We start from the raw sequence: 26,416 nt of genomic DNA on the forward strand, positions 1-26,416 counted from the left end.
GGCTAGTGGTCTGGTGAAGAAGACGGTGTGTCCACTGAAACCACACTGGCCAAGTCTGAGGACAGAGGGGTCAAACAGAGCAGAGGCTGGGTGCATGGGGAGGGACCGGGGGGATCGAAGGCCAGGTCCTGGGTCCCTTCTGCCAAAGGGATGTGTGTGTCTGGGGCTCCCTGTAAACATTGTTGGTGGGGGGCTGCCTTAGGGGCAGTGAGCAGGGCCAGACACATCACCATAAAAACAGAACACGCAGGGACAAAAGGCTGCTGAGAGAGCCCGCAGGCCACACCGCGCTGGGCCCCTGCTGGAGGGCAACCAGTGCGGAGACATCCCAGCCCCCAGGGCACCAAGGAGCCCTGCCTTCCCAGCCTCCCACCCCCAGCCCTACTTCTGGCTGTTTTGGACACCTTTCCATTCTTCCAAAACTCGGTGGCGGTCCCAGGACACCCGACTTCCCACACTCCATGCCATAAGCCCCACCGCATCCAGGAAGCCTCCCGGACTCCTCACCTCGGCCCAAAGACCCTCAGCACCCCCTAGGCAGCCCCTAATCGACTGGGTGTGATTGCCTTCTCGTGAGGTGGGCGCCCCCACTGGCCTGGGAGCTGGGCGGCTACAGCCCTCTTCCTTGGGGCCTAGAACAGTGCCTGGTCCATGGTGGTTGTTCAGTAAATACCTGTTTGATGAATAAGTGAATGCAGAATGAGCACAGTGTCCTGGGGAAGTAGCACAGGACCCCTGCCTCGCTCGGGTCCACAGCCCACGGCCCCTCAACACACAGCCTGAGGCTGCAGGCCGGGTAACTCTACAGCCTGACACCTCAAGTCCGGCCAGGGGTCTCTGCTCAGGGCACTTCTGCCTCCAGTCGTCACTCCTGCTGTCTGCTTCGCTCCACTCCAACCTCAACACCAAGCTCAACACTTGTCCTCCCAGGGAGAGATTACCCAATAAGCAAGGTATGCACGGGCTTCCTTGTGCTTACTTACTAACCAGCAGTGCACACTTTCACCTGTTTTTCACATCTTTGATGTGAAATTGTGCACTACAGATTAGTAAGCAAACACAGTTTACCCCAGGCATACCCTGCTTACTGGTTAATCCACCCCTATGTCCCCCATAAGTCCCTTGGCCAAGAATCTGAGAGCTGGACCACTGTCCCTAAAAGTCTAGGGTCACACAGGTGAGCCGCCGCCTGAGGAAACCCCATCAGCCTCCTCTCTGCTCACAGGAGTTCCGGACACTCTGCCTAGCTCTGAGTCCTGACACCACCACTGATGAGCTTTGGTCCATTTACTTAAACTCTCTGGGTCTCAGTTTCATGATCTGTGAAATGGGCAAAATAACCAACTTCATGAAGCTGTCATGAGGAGTAAATGGAACAGTGCTCCTGTCCCGTGGCAGGCATTAAATAAATGTCCCCTACAATTGCTATTCTCTCCATTCCGTATTCTCTGCTACCCCCACCCCACTCTCTTAGGAGACAGAAATCTCTCTCCTCACCTCAGGAATTCGCCATTGTTTCTGTTGCCTCAGATTCCCTGAGGGATCTTACTCCACCACAAGCAATTTATCAAAGTGTTTCTTCCAAAGGCACTTTTCTCCCTAAGAAGAATTCTGGAGAACTCAATATTCTCCATCTCATTAGACACAGGCCACGTCTGTTGAAATGACATTATTACTGCTCCATACTTTGTGAAGCACTTCTAATTATCCTACTGGATCCTGCAAAAGTCCCGGGAGATGAGAGTCATTCATTCAGTCACTTATTCATTCATTCATTCAACAAATAGCTCTTGAGCACATGTTTAGGGTGGGGCTGTGAGACATGGCTGCGGATGGTGAGCTCAGACTGTGACCCTGGCCCCAAGGAGCTCACAGGCCTGTGGGGAGACAGACCTGCACAGAAACGTGACCTGATGAAGGGAGGCTGCAATTAAGAAGGGAAGGGGCTGCAGAGGCCCTGAGGGAGCAGTAGCCACTGCAGAAGGTTGAAAAGCTTGCCGGTGGAGGGGATATCTGCACTGAGTCCCCTGGGAGAGTCCATGGAAGACGGAGTGCATCCCTGGCTGGTGCAAACATTTAACATGCTCGGCTGCTAACTAAAAGGTTGGTGGTTGGAGTCCACCCAGAGGAGCCTTGGAAGAAAGGCCTGGTTATCTACTTCTGAAAAATCAGCCACTGAAAGCCATTACAGAGCACAGTTCCACTCTGACACATGGCGTGCCATGAGCTGGAATCAACTTGATAACACTTGTTTTCTTGGGGGAGGGAGTGAGGGGTGCATGAAGCATTCCAGCAGAGGCGCACACGGAGACATTCAAGGAAGTGGCGAGAGAGCAGAGGTGGAGGAGGAAACCGAGGCTCAGAGAGGCCTGCAGGTGTCAGAACGCGGAGCTGCGCTGCATCTATGCCAGGTGCCTCCCCCCCTCCTGCCTGCTCTCCCACCTGCCACTGTGCCCCATCCTTCTGACGCTGCAGTCTTGGGCACCTTCCCCCATAAAGGGTGCTGCTGCCATCAGGGCGGAGTGTTTCATTAAGGGCTCCATCTCCCTCCTCTCGTCAGGCTCCATTTCCTGAGGGGCGCTAACACCCCTTACCTGGCGGGGAGCCTGTGTAGGGTGCCAGAGCGGTCAGAGGCAGGGGCAGCAGGAAGTGACAGGGGCCAGTCAGCTTCACTCTTCAGCAACAGGGTGGAGGCCTCTCACAGTGACTTGTGCTGACAGACAGTAAGGGCGCATGCTCGGGGAGACAGCCGTCCTCAGCTCCACTGTCTGGGAAAAAGCAAACCCTACTTTCCCACGTGAGGACCTGCGCCAGTGATGTGTGTCACAGAGGGCTTTGGGCGTCAGCAGTGAGGAACCTCGGTGAGGAACCTCAGAGAGTACCCACCGCCCCTGGCCCTGGGCTGTCAGCCAGGACAGGACTGGCATCTGTGAAGTGCCGGTGGGCTTTTGGGGGACAGACAAAAAACCCCAACCCGCCCTTACTCTGCAGATCTGCACACATGTGGGCATGTACACGGCTCCAGCAGGCCAGAGATGGCGTTCCTCAGCCCAGCTTCCTTCCCTGATTCTCTCTGGAATTCATGTCCACTGTGGCAAACTCCTCTCTCTAACCACACAAAATCACGCCTGGCTCTGGAGGTGGGGACACAGAGGCAGCCCCACTGTGCCTGTGGAGCCACCAGGATGAGGGAGCTGGGAAAGGGTGAGCCAGGAGAGAGAGGGGGCCTGTGAGCAAGTGATCTCCAAGTGGCCAGGGACTGGGGCTCTGGAAATCACTCCAACAGTGTATTTCTGTATTAATTTGCTTTCGGATGTGAGCCATGAGATTATACAGCTGAGCTAATACAGCTAATTACCTCCCCCTCCCTTTCGGCCCCATAACCACCCAAACAGCCTCGACTCATGAGCGGCAAAGCTGTTGACCAGTCAGCAAGGCAGCTGCTTGACTGGCCAGTATCACATGATAGAAGCGACTGGGGCTGCGACGTCTTCAATGCACAGACCCTGGCATTTGGGGCAAGAGGTCGATGAATAATGATGACCATGACGGTAATTCCTATCATTATTGCTATTACAGATAACACTTCCAAAGTGCTTACCACAGGGAGACCCTGTCTTACTTGTTTAACATGCATTTCTCAGTTTAATACTTACTATTTTAGAGCCCTGGAGCAAAGGGCTAAGCACTTGGCTACTAACTGAAAGGTTGGCAGTTTGAATCCACCTACCAGCTCCGCGGGAGAAAGACCTGCTGATCCGCTCCTGTAAAAATTACAGCCTAGGAAACTCTATGGGGGAGTTCAACTCTGTCAAACGGGGTTGCTGGGAGTTGAAATTGACTCGATGGCACACAACAACATTTTCAAATTAAGTCTTCAGAACACAGTAGGTATGAGACTTTCTTCCCATTGCTGTGAGGGTGACTCAGACTCATAGGAACCTTACAGGACAGAGAACTGACCCACAGGCCTTCCAAGGAGCAGCTGGTGGCTTCAAACTGCTGACCTTTTGGTTAGCAGCTGAGCTCTTAACCACTGCATCACCAGGGCTTCGAGGTACGAGATAGATGCTGCTATTTCCATTACAAAGATTTAAAATAGAACAAAACTCAGGCCCAGGGAGAAGACAAGAAAGCCCACCCATCTAGGGAGTCACAGAGTCGAAGGCTGAGCCCAGGCGGTCTACGTGGAGCCCAGACTCTGAGCCCTCTCAGGCACACCACCAAAGTCATCAGATGGGTTCCTTGCAGGGAAGGGCAGAAGGCCCTGGCCTTCCCCACAGGCAGGATCCTGCAGCACTTGCCAGGGGCCCAGAGGCAGTCACGCTGGGTTCCAGGCTCCCACTTCCGCCCGAGCAGGAAGCCCCTGGGACTGGTCGGTGGTGCTGAAGACACCGCCTCCTTTGTTGGCCTGTATCCAGCCACCCTGGAACGATGCAGCAATTATGTTTCCAAACAGCCTGTGGGTCCTTGTCCCCCCTGGTTCTGCTCCAGCCTCTTAGGGGGGCACAGGCAATGAAACAGCCAGCAGGAGGCGGTAAAATCGCTCTTGGTGCAAATCTCCCGGACCACATGCACTGTTTAATGACAAACAGCCCTGGGCCCCCGAACCCTAAGAACTCCAGTTCCCTGCTATGTGTACCCAGCTCAGTTTTCCTTGGAGCATCCCACAGCAGAGTTCCTCCTCGCTTCCACAGTGCCTGCTGGCTGGCCACTCTCCACCTCGCACAGCTGGCCAGGTGACCTGGAGTCCACTCCAACCCCACCCTTTCCCGTTGGTAACTAGCGCTCGGAGCTGAGCCCTGAGACTCTGGCTTGGGGGTGGCTCTTGCTCAAATGAAACTTCCTCCCTGCCCCCTGGTCACAGCAGTAGGGCCAGCATCTGGCACCCCGCTCCCCTAGCTGCGTAGCAGTCTGTGCTTCCCGTAGGAACACGGTGCTTCACACAACAAAGAATGCAGACCAGCAACAAGAGTTCAGAGGACAGCTGCGGCTCCAAGCGCGGGGGTATCGAAGGCATCCCTGGTCACCCACTCTGGCCCTGCACACGGGGGTGCCCACAAATACCAGTCAGAAAAGCATGATGTCCATTCAACCACTCTTACTGTGCACCTGTTGTCATTGTTAGGTACCTCCGAGTCGGTTCAGGGTCATAACGACCCTATACACAACAGAACACAAACAGCCCAGTCCTGTGCCGTCTTCACGATCGCTGTTACGCTCAAGCCCATTGTTGCAGCCACTGTGTCAATCCATGTCATTGAGGGTCTTCCTCTTTTTCTGCACCAAGCATGATGTCCTTCACCAGGGACGGATCCCTCCTGATAACATATCCAAAGTATGTGAGACAAAGTGTCAATGTCCTTGCTTCTAAGGAGCATTCTAGCTGTACTTCTTCCAAGACAGGCTTGTTTGTTCTTCTGGCAGTCCATGGTATACTCGATATTCTTCACCAACACCATAACTGAGAGGCATCAATTCTTCCTCAGTCGTCCTTATTCATTGCCCAGCTTTCACATGCACGTGAGATGACTGAAAACACCACGGCTTGGGTCAGGTATACCTTAGTCCCCATAGTGACATCTTGGCTATTTAACACATTAAAGAGGTCTTTTAGATTTTTTTTTTTTTTTGCAGTAGATTTTCCCAATGTAGTGCGTTTTTTGATTTCTTGACTGCTGCATCCATGGGTGTTGACTACGGAAGTAAAATGAAATCCTGGACAACCTCAATCTTTTCTCTGTTTATCATGACGTTGCTTATTGGTCCAGGCGTGAGGATTTTTGTTTTCTTTATGTTGAGCTGCAATCCATACTGAAGGCGGTGGTCTTTGATCTTCATCAATAAGTGCTTCAAGTCCTCTTCACTTGCAGCAAGCAATGTTGCATCATCTGTATAACATGGGTTGTTAATGAGTCTTCCTCCAATCCTGATGCCCTGTTCTTCTTCATATAGATCAGCTTCTCGGATTATTTGCTCAGCATCCAGATTGAATAAGTATGGTGAAAGGATACAACCCTGATACACACCTTTCCTGACTTTAAACTATGCAGTGTCCCCTTGTTCTGTTAGAAGGACTGCCTCTTGATCTATGTACAGGTTTCTCATGAGCATGATTAAGTGTTCTGGAATTCCACTTCTTCACACTGTTATCCATAATTTGTTATGATCCACACAGTCAAATGCATTTGCACAGTCAATAAAACACAGGTAAACACCCTTCTGGTATTCTCTGCTTTCAGCTCAGCCAGGATCCATCTGACATGTCCTTCATTCCATGTCCCCTTCTGAATCTGGCTTGAATTTCTGGTAGTCCTCTGTCTGTGTACTGCTGCAACCACTTCTGAAGAATCTTCAGCAAAATTTTACTTGTGTGTGATATTAATGATATTGTTCGATAATTTCCGTATTTGGTTGGATCACCTTTCTTTGGAACAGGCATAAATATGATCCCTTCCAGTCGGTTGGCCAGGAAGCTGTCTTCCAAATTTCTTGGCATAGATGAGTGAGCACTTCCAGTGCTGCATCCGTTTGTTGAAACATCTCAGTTGGTATGTCATCAATTCCTGGAGCTTTGTTTTTCGCCAGTGCCTTCAGTGCAGCTTGGACTTCTTCCTTCAGTACCATTGGTTCTTGATCATATGCCACCTCCTGAAATGACTGAACACTGACCAATTCTTTTTGGTACAGTGACTCTGTGTATTCCTTCCATCTTCTTTTGATGCATCCTGCATTTTCAGTATTTTGCCCACAGAAGCCTTCACCATGGCAACTTGAGGCTTGAATTTTTTTATCACTTCTTTCAGTGTGAGAAATGCCAAGTGTGCTCTTCCCTTTTGGTTTTCTAACTCCAGGTCTTTGCACATATCATTAACATTTCACTTTGTCTTCTCAAGCAGCCTTTTGAAATCTTCTGTTCAGCTCTTTTACTTCATCCTTTCTCCCATTTGCTTTAGCTGCTCTACATTCAAGGGCAAGTTTCAGAGTCTCTTCTGACATCCCCTTTTGGTCTTTTCTTTCTTTCCCATCTTTTTAATGACCTTTTGCTTTCTTCATATACGATGTCACTGATGTCATTCCACAGCTTGCCTGGTCTTCAGCCATTAGTGTTCAACGCATCAAATCCGTTCTTGAGATTGTCTCTAAATTTAGGTGGGATATACTCAAGGTCGTACTTTGGTTCTCATGGACTTTTTCTAGTTTTCTTCAGCTTCAACTTGAACTTGCACATGAGCAATTGATGGTTTGTTCCACAGTTGGCCCCTAGCCTTCTGACTGATGTTACTGAGCTTTTCCATCGTTTCTTTCCACAGATGTAGTTGATATGATTCCTGTGTATTCCATATGGCAAGGTCCATGTGTATAGTCACCATTTATGTTGTTGAAAAAAGGTATTTGTGATGAAGAAGTCGTTGGTCTTGCAAAATTCTATCATGAGTTCTCTGGCATCGTTTCTACCACCAAGGCCATATTTTCCAACTACAAATCTTTCTTTGTTTCCAACTTCCACATTCCAATCAACAATAATTATCAATGCATCCTGATGGCATGTTTGAGCAATTTCAGACTGGGCACCTAGCGTGAGTTATTTATCTATGAATTATCTCATGTAATCCTCACAACAAGGAGCCCTGGTGGTGCAAAGGTTACGTGCTCTGTTGCTAACTAAAAGGTTGGTAGTTAGAACACGTCCAGAGCCTCCAAAGGAGAAAGACCTGGCGATCTGCTCCCATAGAGATTACAGCCTAAAGGACTCCATAGGGCAGTTCTACTCTGTTCTATGGGGTCACTATGAGTCCGAATTGATTGACAGCACCCAACAACAAGGACAGTCCTCATGACAATATTGTGAGGACTATGTCAGCGCCAATACTTCAGGCTGAAGAAATCTCCTTAGGGATATTAAGTAACTTCCTGAAAGCCACATAGCTAGGAAGGATGGGTGTGAGGATTCAGAGTTAATGTCTTAATCCTGAAAACACCATGCTGAGCGAAATCAGTTTAGTCGCAAAAGGAGAAATACTGTATGATCTCACTTATATGAAATAAGCAAGTACATAGAACTCAAAGGTTTTAGTGGTTACCAGGGGTGGGAGTGAGGGGAGAAGGGGAGTTTTTGTTCAAGGGAGAGTGAGTTTATATTAATGATGGTGGAATGATTTGGAAAAAGATAGTGAGAATGGCTGCACAACCTGAAAAATGTAATCAATGTCACTGAGTTGATACGTAGAAATTGTTGTTGTATATTTTGTTATGTGTCCTATCAGCGTGCACGTGCACACACACACACACACAGCTCACTTGTCTGAGGGAGGGGTTCCTAGGTTGATAGGGTGACACGGACTGGGTCAGGACCTCACCTTCGAGACGCTCTAGGATATCCGACTGTGGGGATGGCATGTAGGCTAAGGAGGCAGCTATGTCAGCACCTTTCGAGGACAAGGAGCCTGTGGGTCCCCCAGCTCACTTGTCTCCTGTGAGTTAGCCCGTGTGGTTTCAGGTGGGACAGGGACAGTGCTGGCGTGAAGCCCATACACGGTGAGGTGGTGGTGCTCAGCCCCAGGATGCCAGGCGTGTGTATGTGGAGTCCACCCCTGGAGAACAGGGGAGGGCTATGATTTGCATGTGGAGGTCAGCCCCGACCCAGCTGGCAGTGAGCCCCGACACTGCACCTGGCAGGCCGTCCTGGTCTAGGCTCCAGATACTTGTTGACATAACTGATTCCCCAAGGAGCTCCCTGAGGGAGGGCCAGGTCTATGGCCTCCAAATGCCTGGGCCCTCACAGGGACGTGCAATGTTGGCAGGCTGTAAACGTTGGCTGAATTCAGAATGAATTTTTCCAGGAGCAATGCAGAAGGAATAGTACCCATAGCCATCAGCTACCACTTCACTATCTGCACAAGGCCACACTTTATCAACAAGTGTACCCACACAAGGCCAGGTGGGTGAACATTTACTGAGTACCTACTGTGCGCGTGGCACCATGGGAGCGATGATCCCTCACACTGTTGCTTTCGTCAGCACGCACAGTCCACCCCCGCCACACAGCCCGCAGAATGCAGCACCCCCCTAAGCTTCAGATCCACAGGAGGGTCAGACCAGGTGGTTCACCGGCACAGAAGGGGGCCGAGCTCATGGAAGCTGCACACCTCAGAGTAAACAGGTGAAGGATGTGAGGTACAGCCAGCTCCCCCTGATGGATCATCCTTTCCTTCCTCAACTTGAAGTCCCCTAGGAGGAAAAGGCTTACGCACACAAAACAAAGCCAACCAAACAGCAAAGGACACGAGGTCAAATGTAATGGCGATCACTCTATGCTCCTTCTCCACCCACAACAGCTCAGAGCAGTGCTGTTGCTCTAGTTTTCTGTGTCACCTTTTAGAGAAGTGAGGTTTCAGAAGTCAGGTAAGCCACAGCCCTATGGGGCCCCCACTCCTAACAGCACCCCCTATTTCAACTCAGCTCAACACCCCTAAAGGCCTTACAAGAGCTGAGGCACAGGAGGATGCGGGGGGAAGAGACCGGCTGGGCTGTGGAGCAGTTTTAGGGCCTCCGCTCTCGCCTCATTTCCAAAGGCAGGATGCACTGCCCACACAGACGCTCCATAAAATCTGCACTTCCCAGCACAGTATACGAGCTCTCCCGGGATTTATTTCTCCTGCTTTCCTCTCCCTTCCCAGATTCTGTGCCCTCTCGTGTGTGTGTGTGTGTGTGTGTGTGTGTGTGTGTGTGTGTGTGGGGTATGTGGGGGTGGGTGTGTGGTGTGGGTGTGTGTGTGATGTGGTGTGTAGGTGTGTGTGGTGTGTGTGTGTGGGTGGGTGTGTGTGGGGGGGTGTGTGGGTGTGTGTGGGTCTGTGTGTGGGTGTGCGTGGGTCTGTGTGGGTCTGTGTGTGTGAAGTAGATCACCAGGCCTATCATCTAAGGTGCCTCTGGGTGGACTCAAACCTCCACCCTTTCAACTGGCATCAAGCCTGTTACCCACCTGCCCCACCCAGGGACTCCAAAATACTGGTGCTTGTTACAATACACTGCACCACTTCCTGCCTTGGGGCCTTCACTCCTGCTTCCGCTTTGCCTGGAACACACCTTAGCTTTATCCTTCTGGTGACCACCGACCCATCTTCCAGAGCTTAAACCAAAAACTAAACCCTGTGCCGTCGAGGTGATTCCAGCTCACGGCAACCCTACACGGACAGAGCAGAACTGCCCCATAGGGTCTCCAAGGAGTGGCTGGTGGATTCAAACTACTGACCTTTCAGTTAGCAGCCGAGCTCTTAAGCACTGTGCCACATATCCTCTTACCTGGATATCCTCTCTGTCCCCCTTCCCCCGCTTTAAGCCAATCCTTCCTTCCTCCCTGGCAGTTACCACTGACCTGGTAGCGCACCTAGGCTGTACCTGCCACGTTGTGTAGTATTTGCTCTGAGCTGTCCCCCGCCCCACTGGACTGTGAGTGCCTTGATTCCCAGCAAAGTATTTATTAACACTGATTACGCATGCCAGGTTGGGGCTAGGGATAAAGAGACCAGAGAAGATAAGATCTGTCCTACTTTTAAGAAGCCCAGTCCATTGGGCAAGGGTTATACCTTATTTATTATTATTAGTCATTAGTTATTATTAATTAAATTTAATGAATCAATATTTGTGCAGAGCCTTTTTGTTACAAGTGTTTTCTCAGTTAATCTTCTGTGTATCTTGGGAACCAGGAATGTTTGCCTCCAAATCTGTGAAAACCACAGTCAGATCCGAGAGAAATTCAGAAAGTTAATAAAACACTTTCCCTCTCATTTTCTACTAGTCCCCTGGCAGTGAAATACTATGTACCACTGTTCAAGAGCCATTTGAAATCATTGAGCAGCTTCTGGAATCCTGTGATATTTATTTTAGTGGGATTTACCATAACCTGGTTTGGTATTTTGGCAGTTCTACTACGTCCTATAGGGTCGCTATGAGTTGGAATCGACTCGACGGCAGTGGGTGGGTGGGTGGTTTGGTATTTTATAAAAAGCCAGCTCTTCCCTTAGGGATGTGCAAACCCATGGGGACTGTCAGGTTCTCCTCTGGGCCTCAGATGCATCAGTCCTGCCTCTCAAAGGAGAAGCAAGCTCCGCTCTGAGGGTCCCAGGTGCAATAAAAGGTCTGTCAAGCCAAAGCTAGAAAGCCTTCATGTAAGAGATGCTGACACAGACAGGTTGGGTGCTGGGTGGGTGCTCTGGGTGGGTGTGCTGGCTCCAAAGGTCCTAGGTGGGTGCTCTGGGCATCGCGTGCTGGCTCTGAGGCTGGGTGCTCGGTGGGTGCTCTGGGCAGGGCTTGTTGGCTCCCGGCGGAGTCCCAGGTAGGTGAGCTGGGTGGGGCATGCTGGCTCCAAAGATCCTGGGTGGGTGCTCTGGGCAGGGTGTGCAGGTTCCCAGGCCGCGTCCTAGGTGGGTGCTGGGTGGGGCACGCTGGATGCGAAGGTCCTGGGCGGGTACTCTGGGCAGGGTGTGCCAGCTCCCAGGCTGCGTCCTGGGCAGGTGCTGGGTGGGGCAATGCTGGCTCCGAGGGTCCCAGGTGGCTGAGCTGGGCAGGGCATGCTTCCACTTGGGCACCCTGGGAAGCAGGCTCCGGGCCCACATGCCAGCCCCGGAGTGAATCACTCCAGGTGCAGCGACTTAGCCCAGTCCCACTTCAGCTCAAATGAATTAGCAAATTGTCATAAATAGAAATTACACTAATGGAAAGACTGCTTTAAATGATTAATGAGCCTCTTTACCGTGACTTTGTTTTCTGATTTGCGTCGTGAACTTTCAGAATGCTAATCCTATATAGATGCTCACCTCCCTACGTGCCCCGCGGCCGGCTCCCTGGCTGAGCTCCTCCGGCCAGAGGCTGCCAGGTAGGGGAAACCGTCGGCCGCCACAGAGCAGCCAAGTAAGCGGTCCACACTTGGTTCACTGCTGCTAGTTGGGCTGGGTTGAGAATATTCTAGAATTCCAGGTGGAGAGTAGGCGAGACGGGGCCGGCAGGGGGATGCTGCGATCTCTTCAAGCGTCATCTGAAGAACAAACAGCTTGAGGGCCACGGCAGGGACCAGACGCCCTCTGTTTTTCCTAGCAAGGGCTCAGAGCACAGACGGCAGCGAGGTGCACACCCGTGGACAGTTGGGTGACTGTGCACAAGTTAGCCAATCTCTCCGGGCCTAGCTTTCTCATCTGTGGAACGCAGATAACAACTCCTTCATGAGTTCTTGTGAAATTCAGCGAGTAAACTTGTGTGAACTGCTCAGAACGCTGCTTCGGATGTAGGAAGTGCCATATGAGTGCCCACTGTTGCTTAGGCTGTAACTGTGCCATTCTGTCATATAAGATGCAGGCTCACGGTGGCTGTCACACCAAATACACATAGAACGCACACGCACCCAGTCACACACACGCACGCATACGCATACACACGTGCCAATTCCTGGACGTATTCAGGCACGTATAGACACTGGACACAATCACTCAGACCCAAACTCCTTTGCACACACAGATACACGCACGTCCACACACGTCCACATGCACATGCGCACACAGACGGAAACAGTGCTTTGGATGTGGGAAAAGGCCCACTCCGCTCCCATGAACCAAATCTGAACACTGGGCCAAACTCTGACTCCTTTCAAAGTGACTTTAAGGTGTGCCAGCCACCTTATTTGGATTTGGGGGACATAGCAATCACATCTTTCCCTCCTACCTGACTCCCTGAGCCCACAGAAGGGCAAAGAGCCTGGTAACTTGGTCAGCCTCAGCGATCAGGCACAACGCTTCTCTCTGGCGGGTGAAGGTTCTCCGCTCTGACGCAGATGAAAGGCCTCAGGACCTGGTTACTGCACAACAAGCTACAGAAGCCAAATTCCCTAAAGGCAGGTAGAAAACACAGCCCTACACTGCCCCTAAGATGCTCAAGCTGGCAGCTGTACTGACGACAGGAGCTGTTTGTATTAGAATTCATTTAGGTAAAACTATTTCTCCAAACGTAACTATTAGAAAAACATGCATGGTGCACTGGGCTTCCAAGGGTCTCATTCAAAGACATCCCATTTTTTTCAAAAGATGAGAAGAAAGAACTCCATTCAGAAGCATCTTGAGAACAGGAGCCAATTAGAGAGGGTAACGGATGACCTTAAGCAACCCAGTTCCAACCGTCCAATCTCGGCCTTCGTCTTCTAAGCGAGGTGGGGCCAGCTGAAGGCAAAGTCTCCTGGCTGGAAAGAAAACCACCTTGGGAAGAGAACAGAGCACAGGTCTGCACTGCCTCTTGGTTGTACTCATTGTGACCATGCAGATTAAGGGTCATGCTTGTGAAGGCCCAGATAAACAGTGATGACACCTGTGGCCACGGCTGAGCTTCTTCAGTTTATGTAGGGTGGCTAGTGTCCGAGAGGCCAAGGACGACAAGACTCAGCACCACACAAAGCCTGAGGCATGAGCTCCCGGGGGATCATCACCCTCCACCCCAGGGAGAACAGTGGCCCTCAGCAAGCCCACTCCTTCTGTTTCCCAGCTTACACACCAACATCGATTTGGCCTCTGCATCCTGTGAAAAATATTCCATCCCCACTCTCGGATGTAAGGTCTTTGGAACCTAGGGCCCAGTTCGTTTTTGGATTCCTCGCTCCATCTTGATGCCCTCAAAGCAGCTGGAATGGTTACCAATGCTTCGCCATCAAAAGGGTGAGACTGCTTCTTACCAGACTATCTCGTGGAGAAACTGCCCAGATGGTCCAACCACCTGCCCTTGTGGATTCAGCTGACCCAAGCACCAATCCTCTATCTTTAAATCCAGACGGGGTTAGATTCTGATATGCTGGTGTTATGGATTGAATTGAGTCCCCTCAAAAAATGTGCGTTTCAAATCCTAACCCCTATACCTATCGATGTAATCCCATTTGGGAATAGGGTTTTCTTTGTTATGTTAGTGAGGCCACATCAGTGTAAGTTGTGCTTTAAGCCAATCGCTTCTGAGACATACAAGGAGCAGATCAGCCACAGAGCAGCAAGCAGAGATGGGGAAGATTGATGCCACACCACATGGAGATCTCCAAGGAACCGAGGAACAGAAGCGGAGAAGGGACAAGGACCTTCCTCCAGAGGCGACAGAGAAAGAAAGCCTTCCCCTAGAGCCAGCACCGTGAATTCAGACTTCTAGCCTCCTAGGCTGTGAGACAGTGAAGCTCTGGTCTTCAGGGCCACCCACTTGTGGTATCTGTTACAGCAGCACTGGACAACTAAGACAGCCCCAAGCATCACACCAACCCCCGAAACGCTCTCTGGAGGGAGATTTGCAACAAAAACAAGGACAACTAGAAGGTGAGATGAGACAATCTTGCTGGAAGCTTCTCCCTGATGTGTTTCAACCACAGTGCCCGTGTGCCTCGGCCACCGGAAAAGGGGTCAGTCTCTGTGAAGACTGAATTCGCTAGCTGCCATCTCCTTTCCTGTGTCCCTCACAGCACTTAGCACAGTGAGACTAAGCTGGTGGCCACTCTGCTGTGCCACTGAAACAGACGCTGCGCTCAGCTAACTCCCTCTGCCGCCTCCCCGCACGAGGTCCCCGTGTTTCCTGAGAGATGCGGCCCTCGGGACCTCCAGGCAGCTCAACCAGTTCTGCACTGCTGCCTTGAGGACGTCCCTGCGTGGGGACCCCGGCCAGTCTGTGCCAGTCAAGGACGCAGGGCGTGGTTTAAAATAAACGTCTTACTGGCAGCCTTGCTGGCCCTGCTCCTTCACAAAGCTGGTGTGAGCCTCAGGAGGGGCCTGACACTGTGGGGAGTGCTCACCAGGGCCTGGGCTTGCAAAGCAGACACGGCAAGTCAGAAAGGCCTGTGAGGGGAGGGGGCACCTCCCAGGCGCCAGGCTGGTCACTGAGCTTAGCCCTCATCCCTGTGGGAAAAAAAAGGGAAAGGAAAAAACAAAATGCCGTCATGCTGCTCTAGAAACACAGGCTGGTGGGGCCACACTGCCCCCGCAGGCTCCCCACTGCCCTCCTCAGCACGGCACAGGGGCCCTACATCCACATCCACTGGCCCGTTCCTAGCACGGTGCCTGGGCTGTGGGAGGTGGGCAGCACGTGTGCATGGACACATGTCTATGCTCACGCGTGTGCTCGGGTGCACTGTCTGCAGCCCTGTCTCTACCCCCACACCACGAAGCTCCTGTAGGCAGGGCTGGGTCTCACTACATTTGAACCCCACCTCTTAGCACAATGGCCTGCTTTCCTGCCCAGTCTGCAGCTAGCACCACTGCTTCCCAGGCTGGAATGTGCTCAGCCCGCACATGAGCCGACTTGTACCTTAGGCCTTCAGTGCGCTCTGTAGGCGCCAGCTCTGCGTCTGTCCCCCCTTACACTGGGGGTATCTCAAGGACCCAGCTCAGAGAGCAAAACAATGGACACACTGTTAACTGGATGGAGACTGGGGCTCAGCTCCTGGAGTCCTCTGGGCATTGTGAAGACAGGGATGCAGAGAACTATTTCAGGATATACCATGTCCTGTAAAACCCATATCCGGCCTCATGTGCCACACAGGGATAACTGCTGTGACTACGGAGGGGTGTCAAATTAGCATCAATTTTTTAATGAAGTCTAAATATTTAGAAAATATTATTAAAATGCTTGAGGAAATTATTAGCCAATTCAATCTTCGGTCTTTCCATCTGCTGAATTCAGGTTTACAATAGCAAAAGTCTGCTATCCATGCCATGACAGATGCCATTACCAGATGCCAGAGAGAGGGAGAGAATGAATGAATGGCCTAATGGTAGTTCCCTTTATTTGAACTCACTTTCCAGCCTCCTTTAGTGGAAACGACAGAATATTCAGGTTCGCCTATAGGAAAGTCCGTCAAATAATCCCAGCGAGTAAATTTGTGGGACAAGTGTATCTGGCACATGGCAGGCATTCGATAAATGTTTGTTGCATGAATTATGAAGTGAATACAGAAGTTAGCCTCCCCAAAGAGTCAGGCTGAAAGGAGAGAAACCCAAAGACATTTGAAGCACGATTTTTGATGATAGTTTTCAAAGAATGTGAGAGTTTCATTGGTCAATATAATCCCACTGGAATCCCTGGGTGGCACAAATTGTTAAGCACTCGAATTCCTAACTGAAAGGTTGGCGGTTTGAACGTATCCAGAGGCACCAGAGACAGGCCTGGCGATCTGTTTCTGAAAGGTCCCAGCCTTGGAAACCCTACGGAGCAGCTCTGCTCTGCACACGTGGGGTTGGCACGAGTTGGAGGAGGCTTGACAGCAACCGGTTTGGGTTTTCTGGTTATAATCCCACTAGAAGGCGGCATCAAGACCACAGGCTTGAAGACAGGTTAATGTGGGTTCACATAGTAGCTCCACCACTTTATACCCTGTGCACTTGGGTCTCAGTGTTCCCGTCTGCAGTCAGGGATAATGAAACCACTCACAGAGCTGTTGAGGGGGTGAGACATGGGACCCAGCCCAGCCCAGGGGCAGCCGCTGGAAAATGGGAGCTGCTCTGTTAGCAGGAGAGTGACTATGTGCCCTGGCTCCAGATGGGGCCCATACAGTGGTGGGTCTCCCCTCTGTGGAAATGTGGGGAGCTAGGGGTTGCAAACCCCCACTCACTGGCTTCCTGGTCTTATCTCTATTGCAGAATGAGACCACTTGAGAGAAGGAGTCACTTCCTCCTGGCCCCTCAACCACACCGCCTGCTCCTCCCTGGGCACCTGTTGATGTTGAGTGAAGGCAATCAGACCCAGCAGGGCCTGCTCATTCTGCATTCTGTGACCCTGGGTGACAGCTGTCTCCAGCCACACAGGAGGCTTCCCCATCAGGAGGTCACTGCACCTCTCCAGTACTCTTCCTGTTGCAAAGTCCCAGGTGACATACTCCCAGGCTCCAGGGTCATGGCGGTACAGACCAAGGGGTGAGCACTCACGGCCCTTCTTCCCTCCAACCTGCAGCACATGAAAGGAGTCGTAAAGACTCCATAAACCCTTCGCTGCTGAGTTGATTCTGAGTCATAGTGACCCTACAGGACAGACCAGAACTGCCCCATAGGGTTTCCAAGGTTGTAATCTCTGTGGCGGGAGCCCTGGTGGCACAGTGCTTAAGCCCTTAACTGTTAACTGAAAGGTCAACCGTTCAAACCCACCAGCCGCCCCATGGTAGAAAGATGTAGCAGTCCACTTCTGTAAAGATTACAGCCTTGGAAACTCTATGGGGCAGCTCTACTCTGTCCTATAGGGCCACTATGAGTCGGAATTGACTCCACAGCAATGGGTTTGGTGTTTGGTTTTTTTTGGCTAATTTCAGAGAAGTAGACTGCCACATCTTCCTCCTGCACGGCTGCTGGCGGGCTGAACCACCACCCTTTCAGTTAGCAGCCGAATGCTTAACCACTGCACCACCAGGGCTCCGTGCTGTAAAGATTACAGCCTAGAAAACCCTATGGGAAAGTTCTACTCAGTCACACGGGCTGCTATGAGTTGAAATTCTACTCAGCGGCATCCAACAACAGAGCACAGGAGCTGTCTGCCTACGTCTCTCCACACAGGGCCCCCGCTCCTTGAGGGCAGGGGCTGGAGGTGCGCCTGGTTGGCAGATACACCTGGTTCGGTCCCTGGCTCCCCTTCTCACTGGCTAGACTCTCCTGGAGATTCAGTTCCCTCAACAGGCCCAACAGTACGATCAAGGTGATGTGGAAGAATTTAATGAGAGGGGAGGCAGGTACGGCAGGAAGTGCTCATCCTGACTTCCTCCTGGCTGCCTCATTCTGCTGCTTCAGTCAGCCTGAATCCACTCAGTGCTGGCTTTGTGCTGAGGTCTGTGGAATACAAGGGAGGACAACTGGTATACCCATTTTTTACTTCTTTATGTACAAACGGCAAATACCTTTAACCCCACAGTGGCAAGCTGCTTCCGTTCCCTCTCCAGAGTTCCCAAGCACTGTATTTTCAGTGTTTGGTTCAGAAAAACTTCTATCTACATGTAAAGTGCTTACTTCATCAGACTCAGCTTGGAAAGGTGGGTCTACCAAGCCCAAATTCTCTTGAGCTTGAAAGAAGGAACTTTCCTGAGGTCCGGAATCTGCTCAGAGTTCAGGGGAGCTCTCTGCAATGACCTGAGATCGTTCCGTGGCTTTGGTCACGTCCTGAGACACAGAACGACACAGGAGTAAGCCAGCTGGCGGACGTTCACGCTTTCTCTGAGCAAGCCAGGCTCTCTCACCTGGCTGTCTCTGGGGCATTTCCCACCCCTGTCCCATCGATAGCTTTGCTGGGGTTGTTAGTTGCCGTGGAGTTGCTTTCTTCTCGTGGTGACCCATGTGTGCAGAGTAGAACTGCTCCGTAGGGTTTTCAAGGCTGTGATGTTTCGGAATCAGATTGCCAGGCCTCCTTCCCGAAGCGCCACTGGGTGGGTCTACACTGCCAACCTTTCAGCTAGTTTCTACTCACCATTAAAAGGCCCACTCAAATGTCACCCCCTCTGTGAAGCCTCCTGTGGTTGCCCCACACACATGGCATCTTCCTATGGGCACTCCTAGCACTCAGCACAATCCTGGTCATGTGCCCACTGCAGTGTACCCAGCCCCCAGGTGATAATCCCAGGCCCCCTAGCCTGCGAACCTGCAGGGACACCTGGCCTTTTCTCTTTCAGTCTCCTAAGTGCCTGGCAAAGTGCCCAGCCCAAAGGAGGCACTCTGTGAGTAGTGCTGAACAAGCGACAAATCGAAAGGCCCTGGGTTCTCTCCAGGGCACTCACTCATTCACTCACACACTCATTCATTCGCCAGGTGCCCACTACGAGCCAGGCCTGTTCTGATGTCGAGAGCAGGGTCAGTTATTTAGGAAATGTTCCTTGCAGCACCGTCCCTCTGAAAACTCTCCCAGCATCTTCCAGTTGGTGTCTTCATGCCTCACTAAGCTGTACACTCGGATTTTAGATGCCCAGACAATTGCATCCACGTTCTCGGCTGTCAGCATGTGAGACTCCCGAACCCGAAACTGATAGGTGGCCATTAGAAGCTGTCACTAATACGAATATCAACACTGGCCAGAAGGATATGCTCCCAAGACAAGAGCAACCACAGCCCCCAGGAGACCCTTCCTTGCCATGAATCCGTACTTCTGAATTAAGTGCGGCCTGTGAGCATCACCAAGGTAAGAGAAAGTCGCCCACCCGGCCCATGCCTCCCGCCACACACTTCTGAGCATTCTGTGGTTAAAATGCGACAGCCAAGCCCTCCCCAGGCACCGGCAGAGCCCACCACAAGGATATGATCTTCCAGCGGATGCCCAGCTTGCTGTTGATCTCCAGGCCTCGGGCCTCCTGCCTCTCTTCCTCCAGCTGTTGGGGGTTTGCAAGTTGCCCCTTCTCCCCGGGGGATTCTGGGAGACTCTCGAAGTTGAACTTGTCCACTTGAATGGCCATGCTAAGAGAAGGGGAAAGAACAGAGAACTCATCACGGGGTGTTTTCTTCTGCTGGCTGTTGGCGAGCAGCGCGTGGCCGCCTGAGACGGGTAATGAGTCATTATCATTATTCATTCACAACAGATTCATCCCAAGGAAATGAAATAACAGACTTCGAGGGCGGCACCGACTCAGAGCTGCTTTAACGCACAGTTTGGAAATGAAGACATGGTCAGAGACTCAAGCCTACAAGAAGACCCTGTCTCCCCAGGAGGAAGTTTCAACTCTGCAGTGGGGAAAAGTGGGTGGGGTCCAGGGTGCCATGTGCTTCAGATAAGGAGAACCAGAGAATGCAGGCGACTATTTAACACAGGGACCAAAGCTCCACCGTCATCATATAAGCCCTCCTGCCATTTCCCCACTGCACCCTGTCTCCCCACGTCCAGCTCCTGTGTGGAGGGCACCCTGCCTGCCCACTGTCCCTCCGATTTCTGCTCAAGCATCATGTCCTCCATAGCCTCCCCTCATCACCAGCCCTCTTGACCTTTCCAGTGTTTCTAGAACACACCAGGCTCCTCCTGTCTCAGCCTTTGTGCTCACTGCTCCTTGTGCCTGGAGTTGTCTTCTCCTGACTCCTGGCACCAAACCAAACCTACTGCCATCGAGTCGATTCCAACTTATAACGACCCCATAGGGTTTCCAAGGCTATAAATCTCTAAGGAAGCAGACTGCCACATCTTTCTCCCATAGAGCCACTGGTGGTTTCGAACCACCAACCTTTTGATTATTGGCCAATCACTTTAACCACCGCGCCATCAGGGCTCCTTTAGACTCCTGGCACAGCTGGCTCCTTGCGACTCTTTAGGCTTGAGCTTAAGCAAGGTCCTTCCAGGCCACCTCATCACAGCAGCACTCCCTCCCTCTCGCCTCCGTGCCCTTCCTCCCTGCTGCAGCATTCCATTGATTTCTGTCATGGCATTTATCACAAATTGCAAGTATTCTATTTATTTTTGGATTTGTTAATTCGCCTACCAACCCCGCTGGAATTCAGCTCTCCAAGGCCAGAGAGTGTCTGGGTCTCTCTACCACTGTTTCCCAGGCCTGGAATAATGCTTGGCACGCTTCAGTCCATCACTGAAATACTAGTTGAATAAATGAATGGGTGAATTAAGAGCCTGCCCTGATACCCCAGACAATGCTTACCTCTTCCTCCTCACTGCTCCCCAGCCCTTGTACCTATATCCACATCCGCTAGCCTGTTCCTAGCATGGCGCCTGGGCTGTGGGAGGCACAAAGCACATGTGCATGGATGCATCTCTGCGCTCACCCGTGTGCTCGGGTACACTGTCTGCAGCCCTGTCTCCACCCTACACTACGAAGCTCCTGTAGGCAGGGCTGGGTCTCACTACATCGGAACTCCACCTCTTAGCACCAAGGCAGGCATACAGTAGGTACTGAATAAAGCCATGTTAAAAAAAAAAAAAACCAAAAAAGGGAGAGGAGGAAAGCTTTTGTTTTTGTTTTTTTCTCATGTTAGGCCCCCTAAGTTCTGGCACCCACATAAGCCTCCAACTGAAAGATGGCTGAGAGTCAGTCAATGGGTAAAAGTAGAGTTTCTGTATGATCGTGGCATAGACTGTGCTAAGGCCAACATTTTCCAGCATGCTTTAGTTGGTCTTTGGGGCTATGCCCTTTGACAAACAGGAGATAAGAGGGATTGGTGTTCACGGTGTAGAAATAGAAGATGAAACCCAAAGAAGAGGTCAAGGTAGCCATGAGCTACTGCAGGGTCCACCAGCTGGTAGCGTGGGCTCAGGGTCAAGCTACTCCAGAGTGAGGAAGACTCCCGTGTAAGCAGAGAGGGCAGCGCCCTTTGTAGCAAGAAGTGCTCTTAGAAAATTGTATTTACTGTTCTCTTCTGATTATAAAGGCAGACAGGCTTATTGTAAAAAGTGGGAAAATAGAGAGAAGCATAAAAAAGAAAACAAAAAGCACTCTGAATCTTATACCCTAATGCTAATATTTTCATTCCATAGTCTCTTTTCTAAGTATGTATATTTCAATCTAGTTTAAATCATTATATATATACATATATACACACAGACATAAATATATACATACACACAATATGAGTCTTACTTTTGTCTTAACATAGTATGAACATTTTCACATGATTAAAAATTAGCCTCCAAAATATTCTATCTTATGCACATATCATAATTCACCTAACAACCCCCCTGTTTTTTGGACTCTCAGATCTTTTCCAGTTTTAAAAATGATTATTGTAAAAAGATCATGACAAATGTCTCTGTGCTAAAATTTCCGTCTGCGTTTATGGCTGTTGGTCAGGATGTGTTTCTAGAAACGGAATTACTGACTTCAGAGTATGAAAACGCGCTGCGCTCTGACGCGTGAAACCAGCCTTCTCGGAAAGGCTCCCCCATCAGTGCAGGGGGTGCCCTCTCTCTGCATCTTGCCAACACTGCCGATCATCAGTTTTTAATCTGTGCTACTCACAGGCAAAATGCTGTCTTGCTGGCATTTTAATTTGCAGTTTTGAATACCCTGGAGCTTGGGTGTTTTTTTGGGAACTTTGAGCTCTGGTGGCACAGTAGTTAAGAGCTTGTCAATGCTAAACAAGAAGCTGGCAGTTCAAATCCACCAATCACTCATTGGAAACTCTATGGGGCAGTTCCACTCTGTCCCATAGGGTCGCTATGAGTCGGAATTGACTTGACGGCAGTAGTTTGGTTTTTTGCTTTTTTATTATCCATTTGTCTATCTTCCCGTCTGAGCTGCCTACAGCATGTAGCATGGGTGCCTCTAAGACTCCATCCGGCAAAAGCTCTTCTCATTCCTCCACCCCAAAGTCAGTTGGAAGCACACTAGCGCAGTCTCCAAACAAAAGGGCAGAACGTTTTCTATGTTTTACTAAAAAGGCCAATTTCCATTCATTGCCTGATAACCCAAGAGGAACTAATAACCTTCACCTTTCATAGGGGTTGCAGATACTCCAGTGTACCAGGCTCTCCTCCTGGTGACCAGAGGGCAGGCGATCAGCCCCAGTCGGCAGCCGTTGGCAAGAACACACACCAGGTAGTGGGCCATCGGGGTTGTCTGTGTGATTCTGGGGGAGAGGGTCGCTTCCCAGCAATTTCTAATTTGGTAAGCATCATACTACATTGTTCTTCCCCTGCCCACCCCTTAACACACCTGTACCCAGGCATGCTCACAAGGCTGAAAAGGGAAAGAGATAGAAGGTAACAAGTATTTATTTTGTATACCAAAAACAAAACAGACAGACAAAAAAAACCTATTTGCCATCAAGTCAATTCTGACACATGGCTACCCTGTAAGTTACAGAGCAGAACGACTCCATAGGGTTTTCTGGGCTGTAATCTTTACGGAAGCCTATTACCAGGCCTTTCTTCCACAGCGCCACTGGGTGGGTTGGAACCGCCAACCTTTAGGTAAGTAGTTGAGAACCAACCATTTGTGCCACCCAGGAACCTAGGTATTTTGTATATATTCATCTTATTTAACATGACAACAAGCCTCAGGTGCTGGGGAGGAGGCCCACATGTCCATCTGTATCACATGAGGGGAAACCCAGGTGTTGAAATGGGCAAGAGAAAGTCACTGAGGGAGGGCCATGAGAGACACCCCAGTCACCCAAAGACGGGGAGAACTGACACCAGCTGGGCAGGGCCTCCTTAGCCCGGACAACCCCAGCCGGCGTGACTCAGGCGACAACCTCGTGCTCCCCACATCTCTGTGAAGTGCAGCTGGTACGAATCTACGCCTAGGGGGGCGGCTGAGAAGGGGACAACGTTCCTATCCCAGTCCCAACAAAGGGCAGCTAGGCAGAGAAGATGACCCCTGGTGGCATAGTGGTTAAGAGCTCGGCTGCTAACCAAAAGGTCCGCAGTTCGAATCTACCAGCCGCTCCTTGAAAACCCTAAGGGGCAGTTCTACTTGGTCCTATAGGGTCGCTATGAGTCAGAATCGACTCAATGGCAACAGGTTTCGTTTTTTTTTTTTTTTTTTGGTCTAGGCAGAGAATAAGGTTTTCGCCGGCAATTTTTTTTTTTTTTTTTTTTGAAGTAGATTGCCAGGTCTTCTTCCTAGTTTGTCTTAGCCTGGAAGCTACGCTGAAGGCTGTCCACTATGGGTGACCCTGCTGGTGTTTGAAATATTGGTGGCATAACTCCCAGTATCACAGCAACACACAAGCCACCACAATATGACACACTGACAAGAACAACAGGCAGAGAATACCAAAAAGCTATCTACCTGTGTCTTATTGACTACGCAAAGGCATATGACTGTCTGGATCATAACAAATTACGGATAATGTTGTGAAGAACGGGAATTCCAGAACGCTCAACTGTGCTCATATAGAACCTGTACATGTGGAATTGTTCAAACGGAACAAGGGGATACTGCGTGGCTTAAAGTCAGGAAAGGTGGGCATCAGGGTTGCTTCCTTTCACCGTACCTATTTAACCTGTATGCTGAGCAAATGATCCAAGAAGCTGGACTATATGAAGAAGAATGGGGCATCAGGATTGGAGGAAGGCTCATTAACAACCTGCGTTATGCAGATGACACAACCTGGCTTGCTGAAAGCAAAGAGGACTTGAAGCACTTACTGATGAAGATCAAAGACCCTGTTCTAGGGTAAAAACATCACAAAGTTTAGTAAAACAAAAAGGTTTTATTAGACATATGATCAAGGAGGCAAAAGTAGGAAACAGACAAGCATGCTGCCAGACCCAAGTCTGTCTGAGTCCAAGGAAGTATTACAGAATTAGCAAGAATGGGAAAATGGACAAGCACGCTGCCAGACCCACGTCTGCCCAAGTCCGGGGAACGTTACAGACTCATCAGTATATATTAACATTACAGATGGGCAAAACCATTGAAAGCTTCACCTTTTCAGATTGGCTAAAAACTGTTAAGTCACCATGATTCTACATTTTGAGTTGTCTTTCTTAAAAATCACTGGTACAGGTTTCAGTAAGAAGGGTCTTCATAGGGCCAACAAATCTTTCTATTCACTAAATGCTAACAGAAAAAGGTAAGAGTGGAAAGTATGTGAATCTTTTGTGCTCTGTTTATGATTTGTTTATGTGAAAGCTCCCCTAAAAGATGTTTTCCAAGATTGTCCTAGCTATTGTTTTTGTATCTCAGGGCCCAGTTGACGTGTCCTTGTGAGTTCAACTCCAGCTGGGTCACATTTTAGGACAGGGAACAACGACTCCAATGTTATCTCCTTAATCAAGCCTTCAGTATGAATTACACCTCAACATAAAGAAAACAAAAATCCTCACAACTGGACCAATAAGCAACATCATGATAAACAGAAAACACTAAAGTTGTCAAGGATTTCATTTTACTTGGATCCACAATTAACACCCGTGGAAGCAGCAGGTAAGAAATCAAACAATGCACTACATTGGCAAGTCTGCTGCAATAGACCTCTTTAAAGGGTTAAAAAGCAAAGACGTCACTTTGAGGACTGAGGTGCATGTGAAAGCTGGACAACGAATAAGGAAGACCGAAGAATTGACATGTTTGAATTAATGGTGTTGGCGAACAATATTGGATACACCACGGACTGCCAAAAGAACGAACAAATCTGTCTTGGAAGAAGTACAACCAGAATGCTCCTTAGAAGCAAGGATAACAAGACTTTATCTCGGGTACTTTGGACATGTTATCAGGAAGGACAAGTCCCTGGAGAAGGACATCATGCTCGGTGAAGCGGGGAGTCATCAAAAAGAGGAAGACCCTCAGTGAGATTAACTGACATAGTAGTTGAAACGAAGGGTTCAAACATAGCAATGATTGTGAGGATGCTGCAGGACCAGGCAGTGTTCCACTCTGTTGTACAGAGGGTCGCTGTGAGTTAGGACCAACTCGATGGCACCTAACAACAACAACAACAAAGAAGAATTGATGCATTTCAATTCCGGTGTTGGCAAAAAATATTGAATATACCATAGACTGCCAAAAGAACAAACAAATCTGTCTCGGAAGAAGTACAGCCAGGATGCTTCTTAGAAGCGAGGATAGTGAGACTTCATTTCACTTGCTTTGGACATGTTACCAGGAGGCACCAGTCCTTAGAGAAGGACATCATGCTTGGTAAAGTAGAGGATCAGAGAAAAAGAAGAAGACTCTCAATGAGATGGATTGACACAGCGGCTGCAACAAAGGGCTCAAACATAGCAACGACAGTGAAGATGGCGCAGGACCAGGCAGTGTTTTGTTCTGTTGTGCATAGAGTCGCTAGGAGTCAGAACCGTACCTAACAACAACAACAAGACAGTCTACGTGGAGTCCCTGAGTTAAGTGCTTGAGCACTAGCTGAAAGGTTGGTGGTTCAAATCCACCTAGAAGTCCCTCTGAAGATAGTCCTGGCGATCTGCTTCCAAAAAGTCACCTTGAAAACCCTGTGGAGCAGCTCTACTCTGCACACGTGGGGCCCCTGTGGGTCAGAACTGACTGGAAGGCAACTAAAAACGAGGACAGTCTAGTCAGTGCACATTAATAATCGCTTAGTGCTCTGGAGGCGTTTACACCTATTTCCTCAATTGGCAGCTATTTTCCACGACAACTAGAAGGAAGCCAAACCTTCACACTGAACTGAAGCCACAATATCCGCTACCAGCCCGACCCACCTCCACCAGCCTCGGCTTGGAGAAGCCCCTGCCAGGTAGCGCTTTCCCTAGCCCCATGGACACGCCCTCCTCACTCAGGGCTTAAATTTGTTCTTAAGGTGTGAGACCTTTTATCAGGGGTGAGACATATGTCAGAGAATATTATACAGTCCCGTTACAAAGTGTCTATGAAGTAATTAAAAAACACGGCTGACGCTTCTGGTAAATCAGAGCAAGCTTGGAAAACATTATCTTTGGGAATGACGTAAGGAAGCAAGAGAGAGAGAGCACGACCAGCTGCTGACATGCCTGCTCTCTAAAAGGGTCTTCAGTGGCCTTGTAGGGGGAC

General features: G+C 50.1%; 1 protein-coding gene across 5 annotated transcripts in view; it reads right to left on the reverse strand.

Annotated features, from left to right (window-relative positions):
- The window catches only part of TRAPPC9 (trafficking protein particle complex subunit 9), a 635,977-nt gene that overhangs the window by 112,415 nt on the left and 497,146 nt on the right, over positions 1-26,416 (reverse strand). Inside the window, exons 20-21 of one of the 5 annotated variants that reach the window (XM_064268116.1) lie at positions 19,260-19,424; positions 11,515-18,143 (exon numbers count right to left, since the gene is read on the reverse strand). In XM_064268116.1, the coding sequence (XP_064124186.1) occupies positions 18,137-18,143; positions 19,260-19,424 (172 nt within the window). In that variant the 3' untranslated portion in view covers positions 11,515-18,136. Of the gene's footprint in view, positions 1-8,078; positions 19,425-26,416 lie in introns of those variants that run through there. The other 4 variants (XM_064268117.1, XM_064268114.1, XM_064268113.1 and 1 more) reach the window with 4 other exon arrangements.

This window comes from Loxodonta africana, chromosome 14, assembly GCF_030014295.1.
Source record: "Loxodonta africana isolate mLoxAfr1 chromosome 14, mLoxAfr1.hap2, whole genome shotgun sequence".
Classification (NCBI taxonomy): domain Eukaryota; kingdom Metazoa; phylum Chordata; class Mammalia; order Proboscidea; family Elephantidae; genus Loxodonta; species Loxodonta africana.